This window comes from Channa argus, chromosome 16 (assembly GCF_033026475.1).
Source record: "Channa argus isolate prfri chromosome 16, Channa argus male v1.0, whole genome shotgun sequence".
NCBI lineage: Eukaryota > Metazoa > Chordata > Actinopteri > Anabantiformes > Channidae > Channa > Channa argus.
In genome coordinates, this window is record NC_090212.1 from 19,506,850 (window position 1) to 19,524,845 (window position 17,996).

A 17,996-nucleotide genomic window follows, 5' to 3' on the forward strand; every position below is an offset into this window, starting at 1 on the left:
ACAGATAACACGGCTCTTGCTCTGTCTCCATTTCAGATTCTTTGGCCGGACGGGAAACTGGGCCATGGCATGGTTTCACACACTCCTGACACAGCGTCTGAATGCGAGTGAGTGTGTGGGATCGTGCACACACTCACGCGCCTCCAAACACAAGTTCAATCCATTCCCACGCCAGTCTTTATCCTCTGAAGAGTTGATCTCAACACCCCAAGAGGCAATGCTGTTAGACTGTGACACACGGATATAAATTCCTCACCCTGAATCACTTATACACACACACACACACGTACAGTTTTCACACGGCAACTGCAACATGCAACTGCAGATACACACTTTTCGCCTTTTCACACGCAAATTCCTCACACACACACACACACTTACTCATGGGGACCAGGGCAGTAATGATATTCAGGCTTTGACCCATTTTACACATTTATTCTCTGCTCCGTCTCTCTGAGGCTTACCTTTCATACCAGCAGGATACACAGGCTGTCACACAGGTAGCAGGGGAAGTGGCACAAAGACCCGGATTCCTCTGTGTGTGTGTGTGTGTGTGTGTGTGTGTGTGTGTGTGTGTGTGCGCGTGTGTGTGTGTGTGTGCGTATACAAGCAAACATGTGGGTATATTCACTGCAACTGATGTCAGAGGAGAGAATTCTGTATTTGTTTATGCACCTACAGATTTGGGTTTCTACTGCAGCGTGTGTGTTTTCATGTGTGTGTATCTGTGCAGTTGGGAGTCTTGAGGTATGATCTGACAGAGAAGGGCATTTTATTCTCGACTCTCGCCACTGTATATATCAAAGGGGAAAATATACCCTTTAACGCAGCAAATGGCTCTGATTTTTCATGTGGGTGTCATGTCTGTATAAGCCTTCAAATCAGTTTTCTACTAAAGCCATGACTGCAATTTTATGGGGCCAAATATTGCAGCATTTCTCTAACATTTTCACAGCTGCACCTCCTTTGGATGGAATTATGATGACAGACAATGTGTGTGTAAACTTCTCAGTGGGTCCACACAGAGAAGGGTGTTATGGGTAACTAGGGGTGGGTTCTGATAGCTGGTACCAGTTTAGATCTGTTTCCACATTGGAAAAGCACCTGTAAGTTATTACAGGAACTTTTTTATCAAATGTTTCATTAACTTTGTTAAATTCAACCGAGCTCAACAGAAGGGGGAGAGGGGAGGGGGGCAAACTCGTGGCTCCCCTCAGCCTACCTCCTCTACCAGTGCGAGCATTTGCCTTCAGGTGAATGTTAACCGTTATTGTGTGTATTAAACAGCTTTTTTTTTCCATCTCATTTCTATTCACTGAATAATTAATTAGAATTAATTTTATTTTTACTCTGCTGTTTTTATTTTAGCTTCCATGGCTACAGCTGCAACAAAGCCTCGCAAAGAGCAAATGTCGCTCTCCCTCAGAGCAAAGATAAAAATACGTAAAACTATTTTTTATTTAAACTAGCAGATTTTTTCATTCCTTAAAAAACTACCTGAAAAAAAAAATTCAATTAGGGATTCAAAAGGAGATTCAATAAGCAGAATCACAATTTGATTCAGATTCTGTCCAATTCATTCAAAGCCCATCTCTATGGGTAACTGTAAGCTGTACAGGAGATGTGCACACAGCTCCCAAAACTCAGTATCATGTCATGAGGATATAATGCTCAAGCAAGCTGGTACAGAGGGTTAACAACTGGGTGACTAAACTAGAACTAAAAGAAAGAAAGAAACAGGAGCTCAAAAGGTTGCAAATGCCACTGAAAGACCTGTGTGCATTTTGGTCCTCATGATCCAGCCTTTGATATAAATTGTTAACTTAAAAATCATCTCATATGCACAAGGGAATAAAATGTATTTAACAAACAGCAACAGCAGAAGGAAGCGAAATCAGTCTTTAAAAGTTTCCATTGTTTTTCATTATGCATGTGGGAGAAGATGAACAATGGAAGATCTTTTAATTCAAAGAATACAGCAAAACTCAATATCCAGCAGGATGCTTTACAGGATATAAGAAAAAAAAAAAAACTGATACTCATAATTAAATGTCTTATGTTAAACTCTGAACAACATAAATCAGAGCCGAACTTTGTATACAATCTGATGTCAATAAATTGATGAGAAAATGTAATAGGGAAGTTGATACGAAGCAAATGCTAGCAGCTCGGTGTGTAGCGGCTGTCAAGACTCGTGTTTAAAAGCCAAAAAGCCATTATTGTAATACATAAATTAAGCTAGCAATGAAAAGGGGCTTATGAGTATGTATGAATGTTCTATGCAGCTCAGAACTTGGTGTTCATGCATCTTTGGACAGAGAAGGTTATCAAGAGGTTGTGCAGTGTGTGTGTGCGTGTGTGTGCGCGTGTTTTCTCTGCATGAGGGCCTCTGAGCTTGCGGCAATTTTCAGCTGTGTTGATCCTGTGCACACGCACACACACACACACGCAGCTTTACAGCCCCCTATGAACTGACAGGGGGAATAGTTCAGATGCAGACAAATGGGCTCGTAGCAGGATAAAACTTGCCCGTTGGAAACACCACATTCAAACCAGCAGAATGAACACATAGATTTTTGGATACCACAATCACACATGTAGTGGAATTTCTAACAATAAATCACTGCTACAGTGCGTTGACCTCGTGAAACGAGCACCATTAATGTAAAAAAACAAGACGTCAGCGATGGGTCACTGCTTTGATTTGTTACCTCTCCATCTTGATATTTACTCTTAATAGTCTGTTAAAAAGTTCAGCATTAGGAAGCCATTGCATTTTGTCCAGTATACTGTATGACGTCCCTCCACAGACCCTTGACCCCGACAAGTAAAATGACCAGGAAAATGTAGGAAAACCCAGAGCTGCTTCTCCCATTAAAGTTTCGCACATCTGTGCTTGAATAAACACTTAAATGCTCTTCACTGTAAATAGGCCCTGACATAGCATGTTATTTGGCAACACCAGAGATTATTGTAGGTATTTTTATTACAAAAAAAAAAAAAAAAGGTTTGACAGGGCTGTTTGAAATAGCACCTGTGGTTATCACTAGGGTCAGCAAATGCACCATACTAAATAAAAACCTTACTGAAAATACTGAAACCAGTCCCACACATTCCATGACATGCATGCAACACACCAGCAGGATACACATAACACACATAGTGAGGAAGTGAGAGTGAACCAGACGAAAGTATCCAATGTACATATGGAAGAAAGGAAACCAGCATTTTGTTTTCCGTTTGATTGCAGTGCGAGTCACTATTGTCCCGGAGCAACAAAACATTAACATCACTTACAGCTTTGTGCAACAAATGAGTCAATAACTAGCTAAAACAAACAAGCTCACACTGCAGGGATCATTTCTTTCCATTTCCAGAACAGTGCTACAACATGAAGCTGACATGGATGGCTGAGAAATGGGAATAAAAATACTGACAACTACTTCAACAGAACATTGGGTGGTACAACATTGCACTTGGATAATTTTACTCCCTTGGTAGAAGAAAAGATGAAACTATTAATTTGGCCTTGCCAGAAGCTGTCCGACCAGGTTTGGCTTGCTCCAGCCTACAGGTCTGTTTTAGCCTCGGGCAAAATCTATTTCTCATCCAGCGTGTTTACAATTGGAAAAATGAGGGGTTGCCCACGATAACCTGACCACATCTGTAAAACAAATAAATAAATAAAAGGAAGAAGAGTGGCAGCTTTTAATTTTACAGCTTAGGGCTGTTGGTAAGACTCGTCTGCCAAGTCCAATTTCCACTGCAGCAGCTGCGAGCTGCTCTTAGGTTCTCACTTGTTTACATGCTTGTTTCTCATTTTCTAACAGCAGCATCACTTTTTCAAGCAGGAGACACACACACAAAAAACACACAAAAAGTTTGGAATTGTAAGAGACCGGCTGTCAAGCTGATGTGGAATGTGACAGTAGGATCATTTTGATTTAGTAATTCAGTGAATCGAGTGCTCATCAGTATGAAAAACCTAAATTCCAAACTGAGTGTATAGGGCAAGCACGCTTTCGATTTCTGCATGTGCTTAAAAAACACAACATGACATATTTATACCTTAAAAACACATCCACTTAATTCTGGCCTGAAACTAAGAGGGGAAAAAAAACCCACTACACAAACACCTTGATAAAAATTCAATTATCCATCCTTTTTAAACTCATGCATGTGATTATTTGTCTATTTTCCTAAGCTGTTCACCAAAAGTAGTGTTCCACTCTTCCCGTGGATTTTTTCAGACACTGTGTGTTAATAACATTCTCCAGCGGATGCTTTTGTTTTATAGTGCTCGAGCTCTCCCCTCCACTCCCAAAGCCCAACCTCACCCACCAGCACCGCTCTGGAGAGTTATCTAGACCGGCCAGGCAGAGCGGCAAAAGGTTTTGTTAAATTACCTACAGTAATTAGCCCAGCACGTAGGATTGCTGCTGAGCGTGCGCGCATACAAACACACACACACGGACGTGGGGATATACTGTGGTTGCATGCTGCTCCGCTTTCATCCATTGCATTCATCTCTACGTTAGCAGCAAGAGAGGATGAGTCCCCCCCCCCCCAACTGACAAGAGCGAGTCAAGCTCCCTGTTGCTATGACTCACCAGGTACAGCCACTTCCACTCAGCCAACGCTGATGAGTTTTTATTGGCTTGGCTTCTGTTTGCCAAGAAAAAGTGTACAAATGGCCTCCATGGGAGGCTAAGTAAATACTTTTTTGTTTTTTTGTCCTTTCGACTTATCCCGTGAGTTCAGGGTCGCCACAGCATGTTGATTTGGCATAGTTTTTACGCCGGATGCCCTTCCTGACGCAACCCTCCCCAATTTCTACCGGGCTCGGACCAGTACTGCACAGCTGGGGAGGGGAATGGGCTAAACCAAAAGAACATTAGGGCTTGTCTGAGTTCTCCCACAACACACCTGGATGACCGTCAAACCTATAAGTAGAATAATATGTGTTTCATCTGGCAAATTCCACAAAAAGAACATAGTAGAGTCTGTGAGTTGAAGCTCAGTTGCAACTCGGCTACATATGAATAAGTCAACGTCGAAACGGCTTTGAGGAAATAAAATTTAAATTTTAGAGCAGCCCAGTCAAAGCCAGGGGCTGAAATAGGTATTAAGTTTTTAGGGTGACTGCTTCACATCACTTTTCACAGTTCTACAAACTAGTGAAAACCAAGTTACCATCAGCCACTTCCAACATCTTTTGAGCAGCTGGTCAAATCCAACACTAAACCGTGGCAGCTGCTTCTTTGTGAAACAAGGTAAAAATCGGTACAGTAAGTTAAAAATGTGCAAAAGCGGGAAGGCGGGAAGCTTAACGTCTGAACACTTCTAACAACAAATAAAAACCCTGCCTCAACATTCTCTCACCTTTTCTGCCTCTGCTACTGCTTTATTCATGAAAACTGACTCACTAGTTGCAACCTAGAACATCTTTTCAGCTTTGAGGCAGACGCCACATGATGGCAGCAAACTTTTTGGCTTTTCCAAAAACAGTTCTGAACTTCCCTCTCCCTAGGTAAACAGGAGACGGCACAGAAACGCATTAGAGAAAACTCTTTTCTTGCTATTAAAGACACTATAAATTCCATTACAGACTATTTATTTTTTTATTTAAATGATAAAAGGTGTACGGCAGCTTTGTGACTTGTTGAAGAAATGCACCACAACAAAATTGTGAATCAGTCTGTAGGTTTCAGACTTTATGAAATGCGTATCTTTACCAAGCACTTTCAGAAATAATTACCACAGAGGCCTCCTCCATCTCCTCCGGTTTGTCTTGCTTGTACTGTAACACCGGTAATCATGCACAAGTGCACAAGAATTTAATGCAGTATACAATGACTGGAAGGTACTGTAAGGATAATGGTGCACCACAACCACTTTAGATAAATCAGAACAGTTTTTTTCACCTTTATTTATATATATATTTATATATATATATTTTTTTATTTTTTTTTTGCATGAGCTGTAAAGTTTTTCTTGTCTTACAGTATCTATAAATACAAGCCGAGCGCAAGGCGTCACAAAGGTAATCATCTGCCCGTGATACCAGGGCTGGAAGCTCCATTTGCTGGAAACCGAGTGAATATATCTCATCGGCGGAGCAAGTTTGGACTTCCCACTGAGGCTATAAACAACTTTAATGATCTTCAGCTCGCTGTGCGGCACATGGCCCTTTCTGTATACGCTGATCGTGGGTCTTAATACCCAACTGTAGCACCCTGATAAAACAGCATGGAAACAAGGGGAAGAACCTGCTTTGAGTTGCCCAATCTGAGCCGAGATAGGATAGTGTGCGCTCACTGTCTGGGCTGGTGAAGGCGCAGAAAGCTGAGGAAGAAGATCTAAATTGGATCTCTGCTCATGGGCTGTTCCTGCCCTGATGGAGAGGAGCAGAGCAGACCGGGAAGAATGGAAGAAAAGAACAGTAGCGGTGGGAGAATCGGAGGTAAAGCGGAGATGGGGGAGGAAGCAGAGGGTGCCTGATTTCCACAACAAGCTGCATCTTTTCTTTCTACACGACAGCACAACGCGTGCACACATGCCAACACCTACACCAACATGAAGAAATCCAGAAATGCACAAACACACACACACAGAGAACCAACAGATAAGGCCAATACAAAACCCCAGAGAGCTGCTAGAATCAATAAAGGGCTGGTAAATTAGAGGAGAACAGTATAGTGAAGTGAGGATGTCAGACAGGAGACAAGAGAGATAAGAAAGATACCAAGAATAGAAGATTCAAAGAAAAGGAAAAAAAAAACCGAAAGGGAAGAAAAAATGGTGATAAACACCAAAATGAGCAGAGCAAAACTGAGCAAAACAGCTAAAAAAAAAGAAAAAGAAAACAAAGACAAAAAAGCAAAGGAAACAACATAAATAAGTCATAGGGGAAATGAAGAAGATACAAGAAAAGAACAAGGGAAAGAAAAAAGGAGTAAAAATCAGAGGGAAGAGACAAAAAGGGGAAAAAAAGGTTAGTAAATACTAAATGGCAGGAGAGAAAGCAGAACAAGAAGAGACTCCGAGAAAAGAGGAAAAAAATAGGACACAAGAAAAGAACTGGAAAGGGAAAAACCAAACCAGAGAAGAGAAGTAAAAGGAATACACACAAAGAGTGGTAGGAGAAAACAGGACATGGAGGGAAAAAAAGACAAGACAAACAGAAAGGGAACAACATATTAACAGAAATAAGACATGAGGGAGACCCGAAAGGTTGACAAGGGACAAAAAGAAACGCTGAATGAAAAAAAAAAAAAAAAACTGAGAAAAACCCCAAACACTAAAAAGAAGCAAAGAAGAATTGCGTAGGCAAGAAAGATGAGTCGTAGCAGAGAGATCAGTCAGAGAAAGAACAAGAATGGAGAAAAGAGAAAAGTGAGGAGACGAAGAAGTGAAGAGGCGGATTCGTTTTCGGTTCAACCTGCAATTTCATTAGCTGCTGATCTTCCCCGAAGGCCCTGCGGCCTTTGCTTGGAGTAACCTTGTGCTCGGGAGCCAAGCCCCTCAAGATGCATGGCCCCTGTCAGAGCTGAGGGGCCCCGAGCCGCTCTGCTGAAACGGCCCCATAATTCTGCACCACATCTGCATTCAGGGGTCATTCATCACTAAGTGCACAGCCACAGAAATACTTTCTCGCAGCTCAGCGATCGCTGAATACTTAACTGCAATTTCTATAAGTCTGCACAATTCTTACTTTTAACTGTTCTCTATTGCCAATATCTGCATTTAAATCTGCTCAAAGCTACTTCAGATCCACTGGCACGTCTCGGCTATAATAAAGTCCTCTCAAGCCGCCATTACAAGCTCAGCTTGATCTCTGCGTTTAAATCAACTTCTTCAATAGGCTCAATCTCTACTTTAAAAAAAAAAAAACCCGGAGATTTCTTTACATTTAAATGCACTACAGCACCACTTCTCACTGTGCTTATTTTCTGCATTAGAATCTAGAACTTTGCAACTATTTCTGTTTCCAGATTCTTCCTTGAGGAATAGACTTTGGGTTCTAATGCAGACTGATGGACACCAACTGTAAGAGCAATTCAATCTTTTATGGGGATTATATATTATATTATATTATGGGGATTTATTCACTTATTTTTACATTTTCTTAGTAGAGATATATTCTGTAACTTATCCTATTGTGGAGATGCCTTCTGTGCCACAGATTCATAGAACAGATGTTCCTTCTAACCGAGCGGAGAAGAAGGCCGTACCCTGTGCGGCACACGCAGCAAAACGCTGTGTCTATCTACGAGACACCACCATCAGTTTTTGACTCCCTGGACGGAGTTTCATGCTTCAGCTACAGTGGCTTGATTCCTAAAAGCTGCAGACTGTAGCTTTAACTTAATGTTCACTTTTGTTTTTACACGGCTAAACTAAAAGTCTTGGGGGGCCTCAACTTTCCTCTTGTGTGAGCTTGAGTTGCAATCATGCGACTTAAATCTTCACTGCAGAATCTCTCTCAAGAATTGAACATAACACTCGACCTGGTCCGAGCAACTGCATTGTGATTGATGTACATTTCCTAACAGAGCACCTCTTCACAGGTCCCCCGGTACATATACACTGCAGTCCTGCATGTATGGCTTTGTTCCAACAAGCTGTACAGTATATCCATATTGACAGAAATTCATTATTATTTCAAAAACACAGATGGTTTTGTAGGATGAATCATGAATGCAATGTTCTTTATTTTCATCGCAGCAAACATTTCTTGCAAGTAGGCGTTGTTTATTTTTTTTTTCTCCAAAGGAAGAGAACTCTAATTTGGGAAGTCTTATCTCATTTTTAAATATAGTTTTAATCTACAAGACTTTACCACTCATCTGCATGTATTTAACTGAATTCCTTTCCATTAGAATTCACTGCCTTCCCAAATATAACTAATCTATAACTGGCATAATGCACCATGTTACTCATCAGCAGCCCACTTTTATCATCATGTGGCATTCACACTATCCCAGCAAATATACACTGCGCTGACCCTCATTAAGTTGGCTGGAGCTGCGTTACACTTCAAATTCTTCTTCTTAAGTGAGCTCAATTTAGCCTCCTTGGCTTATTGAAAACTAATGCGATCACCTTAAAGAGTTCACACTTCAAAAATGACGTAGAGCAGATGGCGTGAGGAATATCCATCACAACAGCGTGACTGTAATCGCAAACGGTACTCGATGAGCACAAGACTGAGCTCCCAGTTGAGGGAGGATGAGGGACAACTGCGATGATGGATGAGGTGTGTCTGCTTTCAGTCCTGTCACTGCCGAAAATTGGTGGATCTCTGTGGTGACTGCTCTAAAAAAAAAAAAAAAAATTAATAAATAAAGAGGAGGTTAGGCTCACCTTGACATTTCCTCCTATCAGGTCAGGTGGCTCCTCATCCGTCTCCAAGGCGACGTTGATGGTGGCGAAAGGCCGGCTCGCCATCTGCTGCATCTCCCTCAGCAGTTGCTAGTGAAAAGGAGGAAGGAGAAGTGCAGTGCAAAGGTGAGTGACGGGTAAACATGCAGTGTCTACTGTCTGTTCTCCGGTCATGTGGCCAGGATGACAACAGGGTGTCATGTCTGGTTACTGAGTGAGTTAATAAAACCCTGAAGTCTTAACGGACTGATGAACACAGATGTTTGGATCACTGAGACACTTAGAAGACGTTTAAATATAGTGCGTTTCAACTACTAGTTCTGCATTCAATAATTCAATGTAATTATTCGTTTGCTGGCTATTTGGGCTCCTTCTATTGGGAGATATTATAAAATGATGTAGTTTGTAGAGTCTTCTGTCGGCTGTTTGGAGCCAAACAAGTGGCTAAACGTAGCTTTTTGCAACATACAGTACTGTGGCATGAAAATGAGGATTATTCAATTTTTAGACCATGAAACCAAACCATGCATAACAGCTGGAGATGAACTATAAAGCTAGATGATACTACCCAGCGGGTTTGTTATTTAAGGACCACCTTTGATATGACATTGTGGTTTTGCAGGCAGCTTTATGTATCACAAGAAAGTTATCATTATCTAGAATGTTGCATTTGTGCCATATAGAATCACCACTGATTAAGATAAATGGGTTTCCATTTATAAAAACTCCCTTTGGATTGTTCAATACTTGGTATCATAACCATGTCTTTAATAGTAGCTTACTAAATGGTAATTATTACATTGTTTAATAACTATGAATTAAACCCACAATATGCAAGCAAGATATTCAGAATCAGTTCATTAGGCCCAGTCCTCCTGACCTTTTCCTGATCTACTAGATGCTCCACCACACTGGTACTCTAGTAGTAGTAGTACTCTACCAGTATAGACAACTATACAAATAAACCTGCTGTACAAATACTTGCAAGTACCCTTAAACTCTACTTGAGTAGTTGGTGACTTTCCACCACTGCAAGGCTGAAGCACAGTCTTATTTTGTTGTGATTTATAACACGGACCTTGGCCGGAGGAGGAGGAGGAGGAGGAGAAGGAGGAGGGAGGTGATTATGAGGGCAGAGAGTAAGGATGAAAAATAAGGAGAATCAGAGGGGGAAAAAGAGGGAGAAGGAATATGAGAAGTGTGATGTTAAATATGCAGACTGTGGTAAAGGAGCTGGAGAACACATATGACAATGTGAGAAAGAGGAAGGGGGGAGGAGGTTGAGAAAAGCCAGGGACCACAGTAAACAAGGCAACGTTCCTGTGTCTTCAGCCAAAGTGCTATGAACACAGAAACAAATAACGTCAACTGCCAAAACACAGAGACCTGAATATCAGCAGCAAACCCTTCAAAACAAAACATCACCTGCCGCCGTTGTACAAGCAGGAAAAGCACAGAGAGAAAAAAGGGGTGAAAATTTATTGTTTTCTCTAAATATTTCTCCTAGAGCTTCAACTCATGAAGGAAGTTGCCGACAATGGTGCATGATGTGTGTAGACAGACGATCAAAAACGGCTCGACACAATCTATTGGCCTCTGTCTCATTAGAGAGTTGCTGGCAGGACACAGGTGCAAGTAAAGGGGCAGCACTGCAATTTAGCTTGAAAGCACATCGAAGAGGTCACATGTAGCACGTCTGTGGTGACGCATGTTCAGGTGGGGGTCGGGGCCTACGTGAGTGTGTGTGTGACTCCTCGACAGCTGGAAATGATCTGCTGAGCGTTTCTGTTTCCCCGTGAGGCTGTCAATTGCGCTTATTGACATGTTAACACTTTCTCTGTCAAAGTGACGCCTTCTAATCACATCCTTGCCGAGGCTTACAAGAATGGCCCGAGGGACAAGAGCAAACAAAGCGGTCCGAATTTAATGTGCCCGAGTTCTCTTTTCGGTGCAGCCCATTTAGTAAATTGCTGCATGGGTCTGGGTCTGTGGCTGTGTGTGCGCGTATCCAAATCTCCCAATGCTCCTCTTCTGCTTGAGTCATAACTTTTAAAGAAAATGTTACAAAATATGCTCGCACTTTTCTATCTTACTAAGAAAAAATAAAAATGTACAGATCGCTACCACTTTCAATATGCCAGCCACAGATTATCTTAACATAAATTCTAGGAATAGGAGAGAACGGCTAACCTGAATCTGCCAAAAGGTAAGAATATCTGCAGACTAACGCCTCTAAAGATGATTAAAGAGTTACACATTTCAGTCAAGAAATAGCCTGGACCCCATAAATCCACTGACAGTATTAAGGGATAAGTTGAAGGCAAGATCGAAAACAACAATCAAAAATCGAAAACTATTTACAGTCTATTTGATTGGATTTGATTTGCCGTCTGCTTTCTCCCACTTGACGATGCTTTGTTGCCCACCAATTCGCACCGGCCACATCCCTAAGCAAAAGGTCTCTGTCTTTAAAATGTCTACATTCATCCCGCTTCTGTAATAGTTTTTATCAGGCCACCAGGGGGCAGAAGGCTGCGGAACCATATCCGAGGCCTTAGAAGAATTGGATGTGCCAAACTGAAGAATTGGGCACTTCTGAGATGCACATAACATAATATGTTACATAACTGTAACATAATACAGCAACAACTGTAATTTTTAAAGTACTCTGAACTGACTCTGGCCAATTTCATGTAACCTGCTCCCACTTTCCGAAGGGCTCACAATATTCTAGTAAGCACGAGTTCATTAGTTAATTTGCAAGTTGATACAAATTGACAAGTGCCTAATGGAGCCAGTGATGAAGCAGAATAAGAAAATTACTGATGGTGGAGGAGAATCAGTATAAAAGAGGGACAATGATGAGCTCTCACATCAAACATGACAGACAAAACTACAAATAGCGAGTACAAATAAAATGAGTGCGATGGAAAACACCACACACACAAGTATGAATTGAATCCAGACAAACAAAAAAAGAAGTTTGCAGCACCCAACATGCCAAGCTCACATCATGATCTTGCTGCCACCACAAAGGTCACAACAGTCCAAAACAAATGAAAATGCAACTGAGCAACTCATTGTGCCGAGCCCGATTTGTCACGATTAGACATCCCACTACGTGGAACATCTGAGGGCCGAAAAGTGTAGCGTTCGTCAATGTGATGGCTGCTGTGTGTGTGTGTAACTATACAACATGCAAAGCACTCTTCCCTATTTCAGTGAAGTCTCTTTTGATTAGTCTTTAAATGAAATAATTTGTTACCACTAACTTCTACTAAGTACTAGTCCAATTCATACCCTCAAAATCAAAACACTCCTGCTACAAATCAGGTTGCACTGTGAGGTAAGATAGTAAAACTAAAATCCTAATAAACTTAAAGAAGCTCTGTATTGTGGCACATTTAATGGACTTCATACAGATGCATGGGGCCACATCACATTCTGGATCTGTGTGGCAAGCAGCATGCAGAAAAAGGGAGAATCTGCATGCAGACAACATCCTTTTTCATAAGCGGAGCTCCTTGAACAGCACAAAGCAGCAGAATTGATTTACTGGATAAAAAGCAGATGGAGCAGCATCTGAATATTGCAGTAAACAAACTTTATAGATTCAGTCCACCTCGCTTAGCCTCTCTGCAAACAGCCGGGTCTCTTGTCTAACATACAGGTAACCTTTGTTTAAACAGCGACATCTGGCTCAACTACTGTTTTTTGAAACAGTCACAATTAAGTATTTCTACTGTAAACCTGGGAACAGTCCATAATCAACGGCTTGTACTACTGAACAAAACGCTGCACCAGTGAGATTCTGTATGAGAACAAGGGTAAAACTTTCTTGCTCAAGGGCAACCACAGTTGTGCACGTGATTTCTGGCAATTCAGACTTAAACATACGAACCAATTTCTTCCTCACAGAAAAACTGTTTAATTACCATTTTTTCTAAATAAAACTGCGAATGTGACAATAGCACACTGCAAGAGCACGATCTGAATTGCATTTTCAATCGCAAACATACTGTTTTTACCAATAAAGCAATTTAATACCATTAACCACAAAGCTCTTTTAACAAAACTTACATAATTACATTTTTTTGATGATGCTTACCAATGGTTTGAGTCATACCTAACACACAGGTCACAATGTGTAACTTTACAGAGTCAAATTTCAAATGTATGGGGATAACGGAGTCATTTTCATCCACAGGTCGAACACTGACATCATCTCATCCAAACTCACAAACGCTTTTAACATGGCTCACTAGCACCTGCTTTATGCTCAATATTAAAAAACTGTTTGTATGACATCCACTAAATGACCAGTAGAGCATAGCAGTTTGAATGTAGGGGGCGAGGTACTTGAATTGGTATCCCAATTCAAGTACCTAGGGGTCATATTGGACTCCAATCCAACTTTTAAAAAACATATAAAAAAGTGGCCCATATTACAAAATCCAACTTGCAAAATTTTCAAAAGATCAGGCCATTAATTTCAGCTGCCAAATCTTACCTCCTGTCTCATATTGAGTACTGCTTTACAACCTGGCCGTTTGCCGATGTCACTGTATTAACAACTTCAAAAAAAAAAAGGCATCAAGGTATTTGCTTAAAAAATAAATAAATAAATATCGTATTAATTTCACTGATGACACCTGTGAACAGATGTGAAGCCAGATCAGCACTCAGCACTTTGCACAACATTATGTAAACTGTCCTCAACAAATAACCTAATGAAAGGAAAATGAAATAAAACCTCCGGTATAGGCAGCGTTGGTCTGATCTTTCACTGTAAATATGCTTTTATCAAAGCTATAATCACAAACCTCTCATAGAATAATAGTACCTTAAAAGTTAGCAGCAAACATTAACTGCCTATTTCTATATTCGGGTTTGTTTCCACCTGATAAAATTAGGCTCTGTTTTGGTTTCCACCGTTGCCTCAACTATGTTCAGCAGATAGTTACTGAATTGAGAGTCTTTGGCTGATGTAGATATACTAGTGCGTGCTTTTGTTTCATCCAGATCCAGATGTCGTACAGATCATGAAGCTTTTCTTTGGAACTAGACTAGAACAGAGTATAATAAAATCAGGGCCACTGCCAATTAACCTACAAAGCTACACAAGCCACCGGGTTACTGGGCTGATTTTAGGGCGGAAGAACAAGTTGTCAGATACAGTATATTGCCAAAAGTATTCGCTCACCCATCCAAATAAATGATTTCAGGTGCACAAATCAAGGTCCATAAAGACATGGATTAGTGAGAATGGTGCGGAAGAACTTGACTGACCTCAACCCGATAGAACACCTTTGGGATGAATTAGAGCGAAGACTGCGAGCACTGTGTATTATGTATTTCATAAACACACTGCTAAACCTCGTGGAAAGCCTTCCCAGACGAGTTGAAGCTGTTATAGCTGCAAAGGGTGGGCCGACGTCATATTAAACCCTATGGATTCAGAATGGGATGTCACTAAAGTTCATATGGGTCTGAAGGCAGGTGAGCCAATACTTTTGGCAATATAGTGTATGTATGTGTCTGTGCATATGCTGGGTCTTTACCAGGAGCTTCCATTGACATTTAGTATCAGTGTCACTGTGACTTTACTAACAAAACAACCATGGCCACATTACTAAAATGAAGTGGCAAGAAACCATATGAGCAATCGCGTACTGCACTTAACAACACAACTGCAACCAAAAAACAGTACATGCTGGACAAAATCATCACAGGTTCCACATAAAAAAAATCCCCCTCAAAAAAATCATTTAAACTCTTGAAGGTTTTATGCTTCGTGTTTTCCAAACCTTTCAAGGCAAAACACTATGGTCTCCTGTAAATCCCCACGACTACACTGGGTATGTGGCCTGAGGTTTCAAACCAGCTGTTTCAATCTTAGGCCCCCTTTCTGTCCTCTGGACTGACACCATCTGGTTAGCAGAATCTGGAGAACAACTATTTTGGAAGGAGCCTTACAGAAGATACTATTTGCACAAATCTCATTATGCCATTCTGTGAGTAGGCAGCTGCTGTAGAGCAAACACTCAGTGCTTCAAAGATAACCAGAAGCCAGAGTTATAGCGCAAGTCGCCTACTTTTCAAATTGCCTCTTAGTTTTCTGCAGGGTTGTTAGTGTGTGTACAGGAGCAAATATCTAAATATGGCAGAGCGAACAGCACATATATAAAACCTAATTATGAGACGTGTTTAAAGAGATAGACACACACACGCAGGCAGGCTGGCTGGAGATACCAGTGCATGAGCAGCCATGTATGTGTGCGTATATTTTCATATATGCTAATTAACTCTCTCAAACCACACACACAGTGGAAGTGGAATTCTTTTTGTACACACAAAAGGGAAACAGCACGAGCAAATCTGCCTGCAGGTGAAGTTAGAAGGTTCAAATTAAAGGTAATTAAGAATGCAAATGTAAACACTAAAAATACATTTTAAAAAACATGACATGTGAAGTACAAACAGGAGTGTGGTCACGCAACTGCATTGGATGACTAGCTGATAAATCAGAAAACCAACTAGTCATATGACCGATTAGTAATTATTTACGGCTTCGTGCTAATGTGCGATACCGTTTATATCTTCTTTTCCTTTCAGCTGTTCCCTCTCAGGAGTCGCCACAGAGAATCAGGTGCCTCCATCTAACCCTGTCCTCTGCATCCTCTTCACTCACACCAACTAACTTCATGTCCTCTCTCACTACATCCATAAATCTCCTTTTTGGTCTTCGTCTACACCTCCTGCCTGGCAGCTCCAACCTCAGCATCCTTCTACTGATATATTCACAGTTTCTCCTCTGAACATGTTCAAACCACCTCAATCTGGCCTCTCTGACTTTATCTCCAAAACATCTAACATGAGCTGTCCCTCTGATGTACTCATTCCTGATCCTGTGCAATACCGTTTGGATATTTCAGCTTATTGTATTTAGCTCCATTTTTAATTACATAAAATGGAATATTACTGGATTTTGGCCACTGGTTAATGTGGTGACTTGTGATTGGCATTTTTCCCAACATTAGTACACAATATTCAAAGAATTGTCTCATTCACGATCCGAATGTTAACCGACTGTAGACCATTTGGGACGCGCAGATAAAGCAGCGTGGCAGCCGATCAACATTCCCAGCATATAATCAGTGAGTGCTTAGTGAATGAAAGACTGGGAAGTTGGAGGTAAGCAGCCAACATAACTTACCTAGTCTAAAAGATGGCCTTGTTTCTAGTGCTGAGCTTGCAGCTTATACAGCATCATTCCCTAGACAAACAACTTCTTTTTAACTAACAACATTGTTTAAATCCAAGGTTATAGTGGTGCCTGGGACGATATGAGATATAGATTTTTTTTTTGGTCACGTAGGGGCAGCACAGAAAGGTGTAAAGAGAGTATTATTTTCCCTATTTACACAACCAGGTAGCACAAAGCAACATTGGGATTAAGATGCCCGGCCTTCTGGAAAATCCAAAGCCAATAATCACTCTCCTTTTAGCCTTGTTGTGGGCTCAAAGGGGAAAACGTTGGCTCTTCAGGCACTGAAGGATCCACTTTATTCACCAGTTCGACTCAGACTTTGTCATCTGCTGTGAGTTTACCAGAGCTGCCTGCTATGGTTCTAGACATTGCTGATGAGAGTGAACCAACACAGTATAGCTGGGGGCCAGAAAAGCAACAACAAAGAGCTGAAAAAGCTGAAATACTGCTCGGAGTGAGTGGACACTGCACAGTGGTCTTGTCACATTACACGTAATCATTTGATGCATGTGTAATTTAAAGAGACATTATATCAGCTTTTTAAAAAGAGGTAATCAGTAATGAAAATACTTGCATGGACTCACAAATGCTTTCATTCACTGTGTTACACGCACACACAGAAAGGAGTTGAGCTTTCTCTCACTGACCAGTTGTGTGCGACTGAGTGCGTCAGCAGAGCACACAGAAGGGAGCACAAGAATAGAAAAAAATAAAAGGCGAGATGCAGAAGAGAAACAGAAGAGAGAGGAAATGATGTTCGAGAGGGATGAGTGATGGCAAACAGCAGAAGAAAAAAAAAAAAAAAAAAAAAAACGGGAGCAGAAAGACAGACAAAGGTGTTCAAAGAGTTTGCCCCTGGGAAGTGTCGGATTGCCTGGGCGCAGGGAACACACACACACACACACACACACAGCTAAACATACACGTCCTACGTGCAGTCACCGGCACGCGGACAAACACACTCGCAATGCAGTATGCAGGCCACACATGTCGGCGCACTACATCAAGCTGTTTATTTATTGATGCATGTGCTTAAAAATGCTGTCGGTGGGAGAGCTCTCAATCATCCTTCAGCATCACTGAAGGAAAACTGCAGAGTGAGACGCACGGAGGGGAGGGAGGGCGAGAGAACGAGAGGGAGGAAAAAAAAAAACGTAGAGGAAGGAAATCTTCATCTGTGAAGCGACGTTAGCTGCTTGGTGATTCTCTCTCGCTTCATCTTTCCATCTCTCCAGCATTGAGGTGGGGGGTAGAGGATGCACACTGTGAATACTGACAAGGGAGAAGACTTTGATCCCACCCCCTCTCTCTCTCACACATTTTTTTTTTTTTTTTTGTCTCT

At 41.4% G+C, this 17,996-nt stretch overlaps 1 protein-coding gene across 1 annotated transcript in view; it reads right to left on the reverse strand.

Annotated features, from left to right (window-relative positions):
* The window catches only part of atrn (attractin), a 113,200-nt gene that overhangs the window by 10,816 nt on the left and 84,388 nt on the right, over positions 1–17,996 (reverse strand). The window contains exon 27 of the mRNA XM_067479825.1: positions 9,367–9,474. Within this exon, the coding sequence (XP_067335926.1) occupies positions 9,367–9,474 (108 nt within the window). The remainder of the gene's footprint in view (positions 1–9,366; positions 9,475–17,996) is intronic.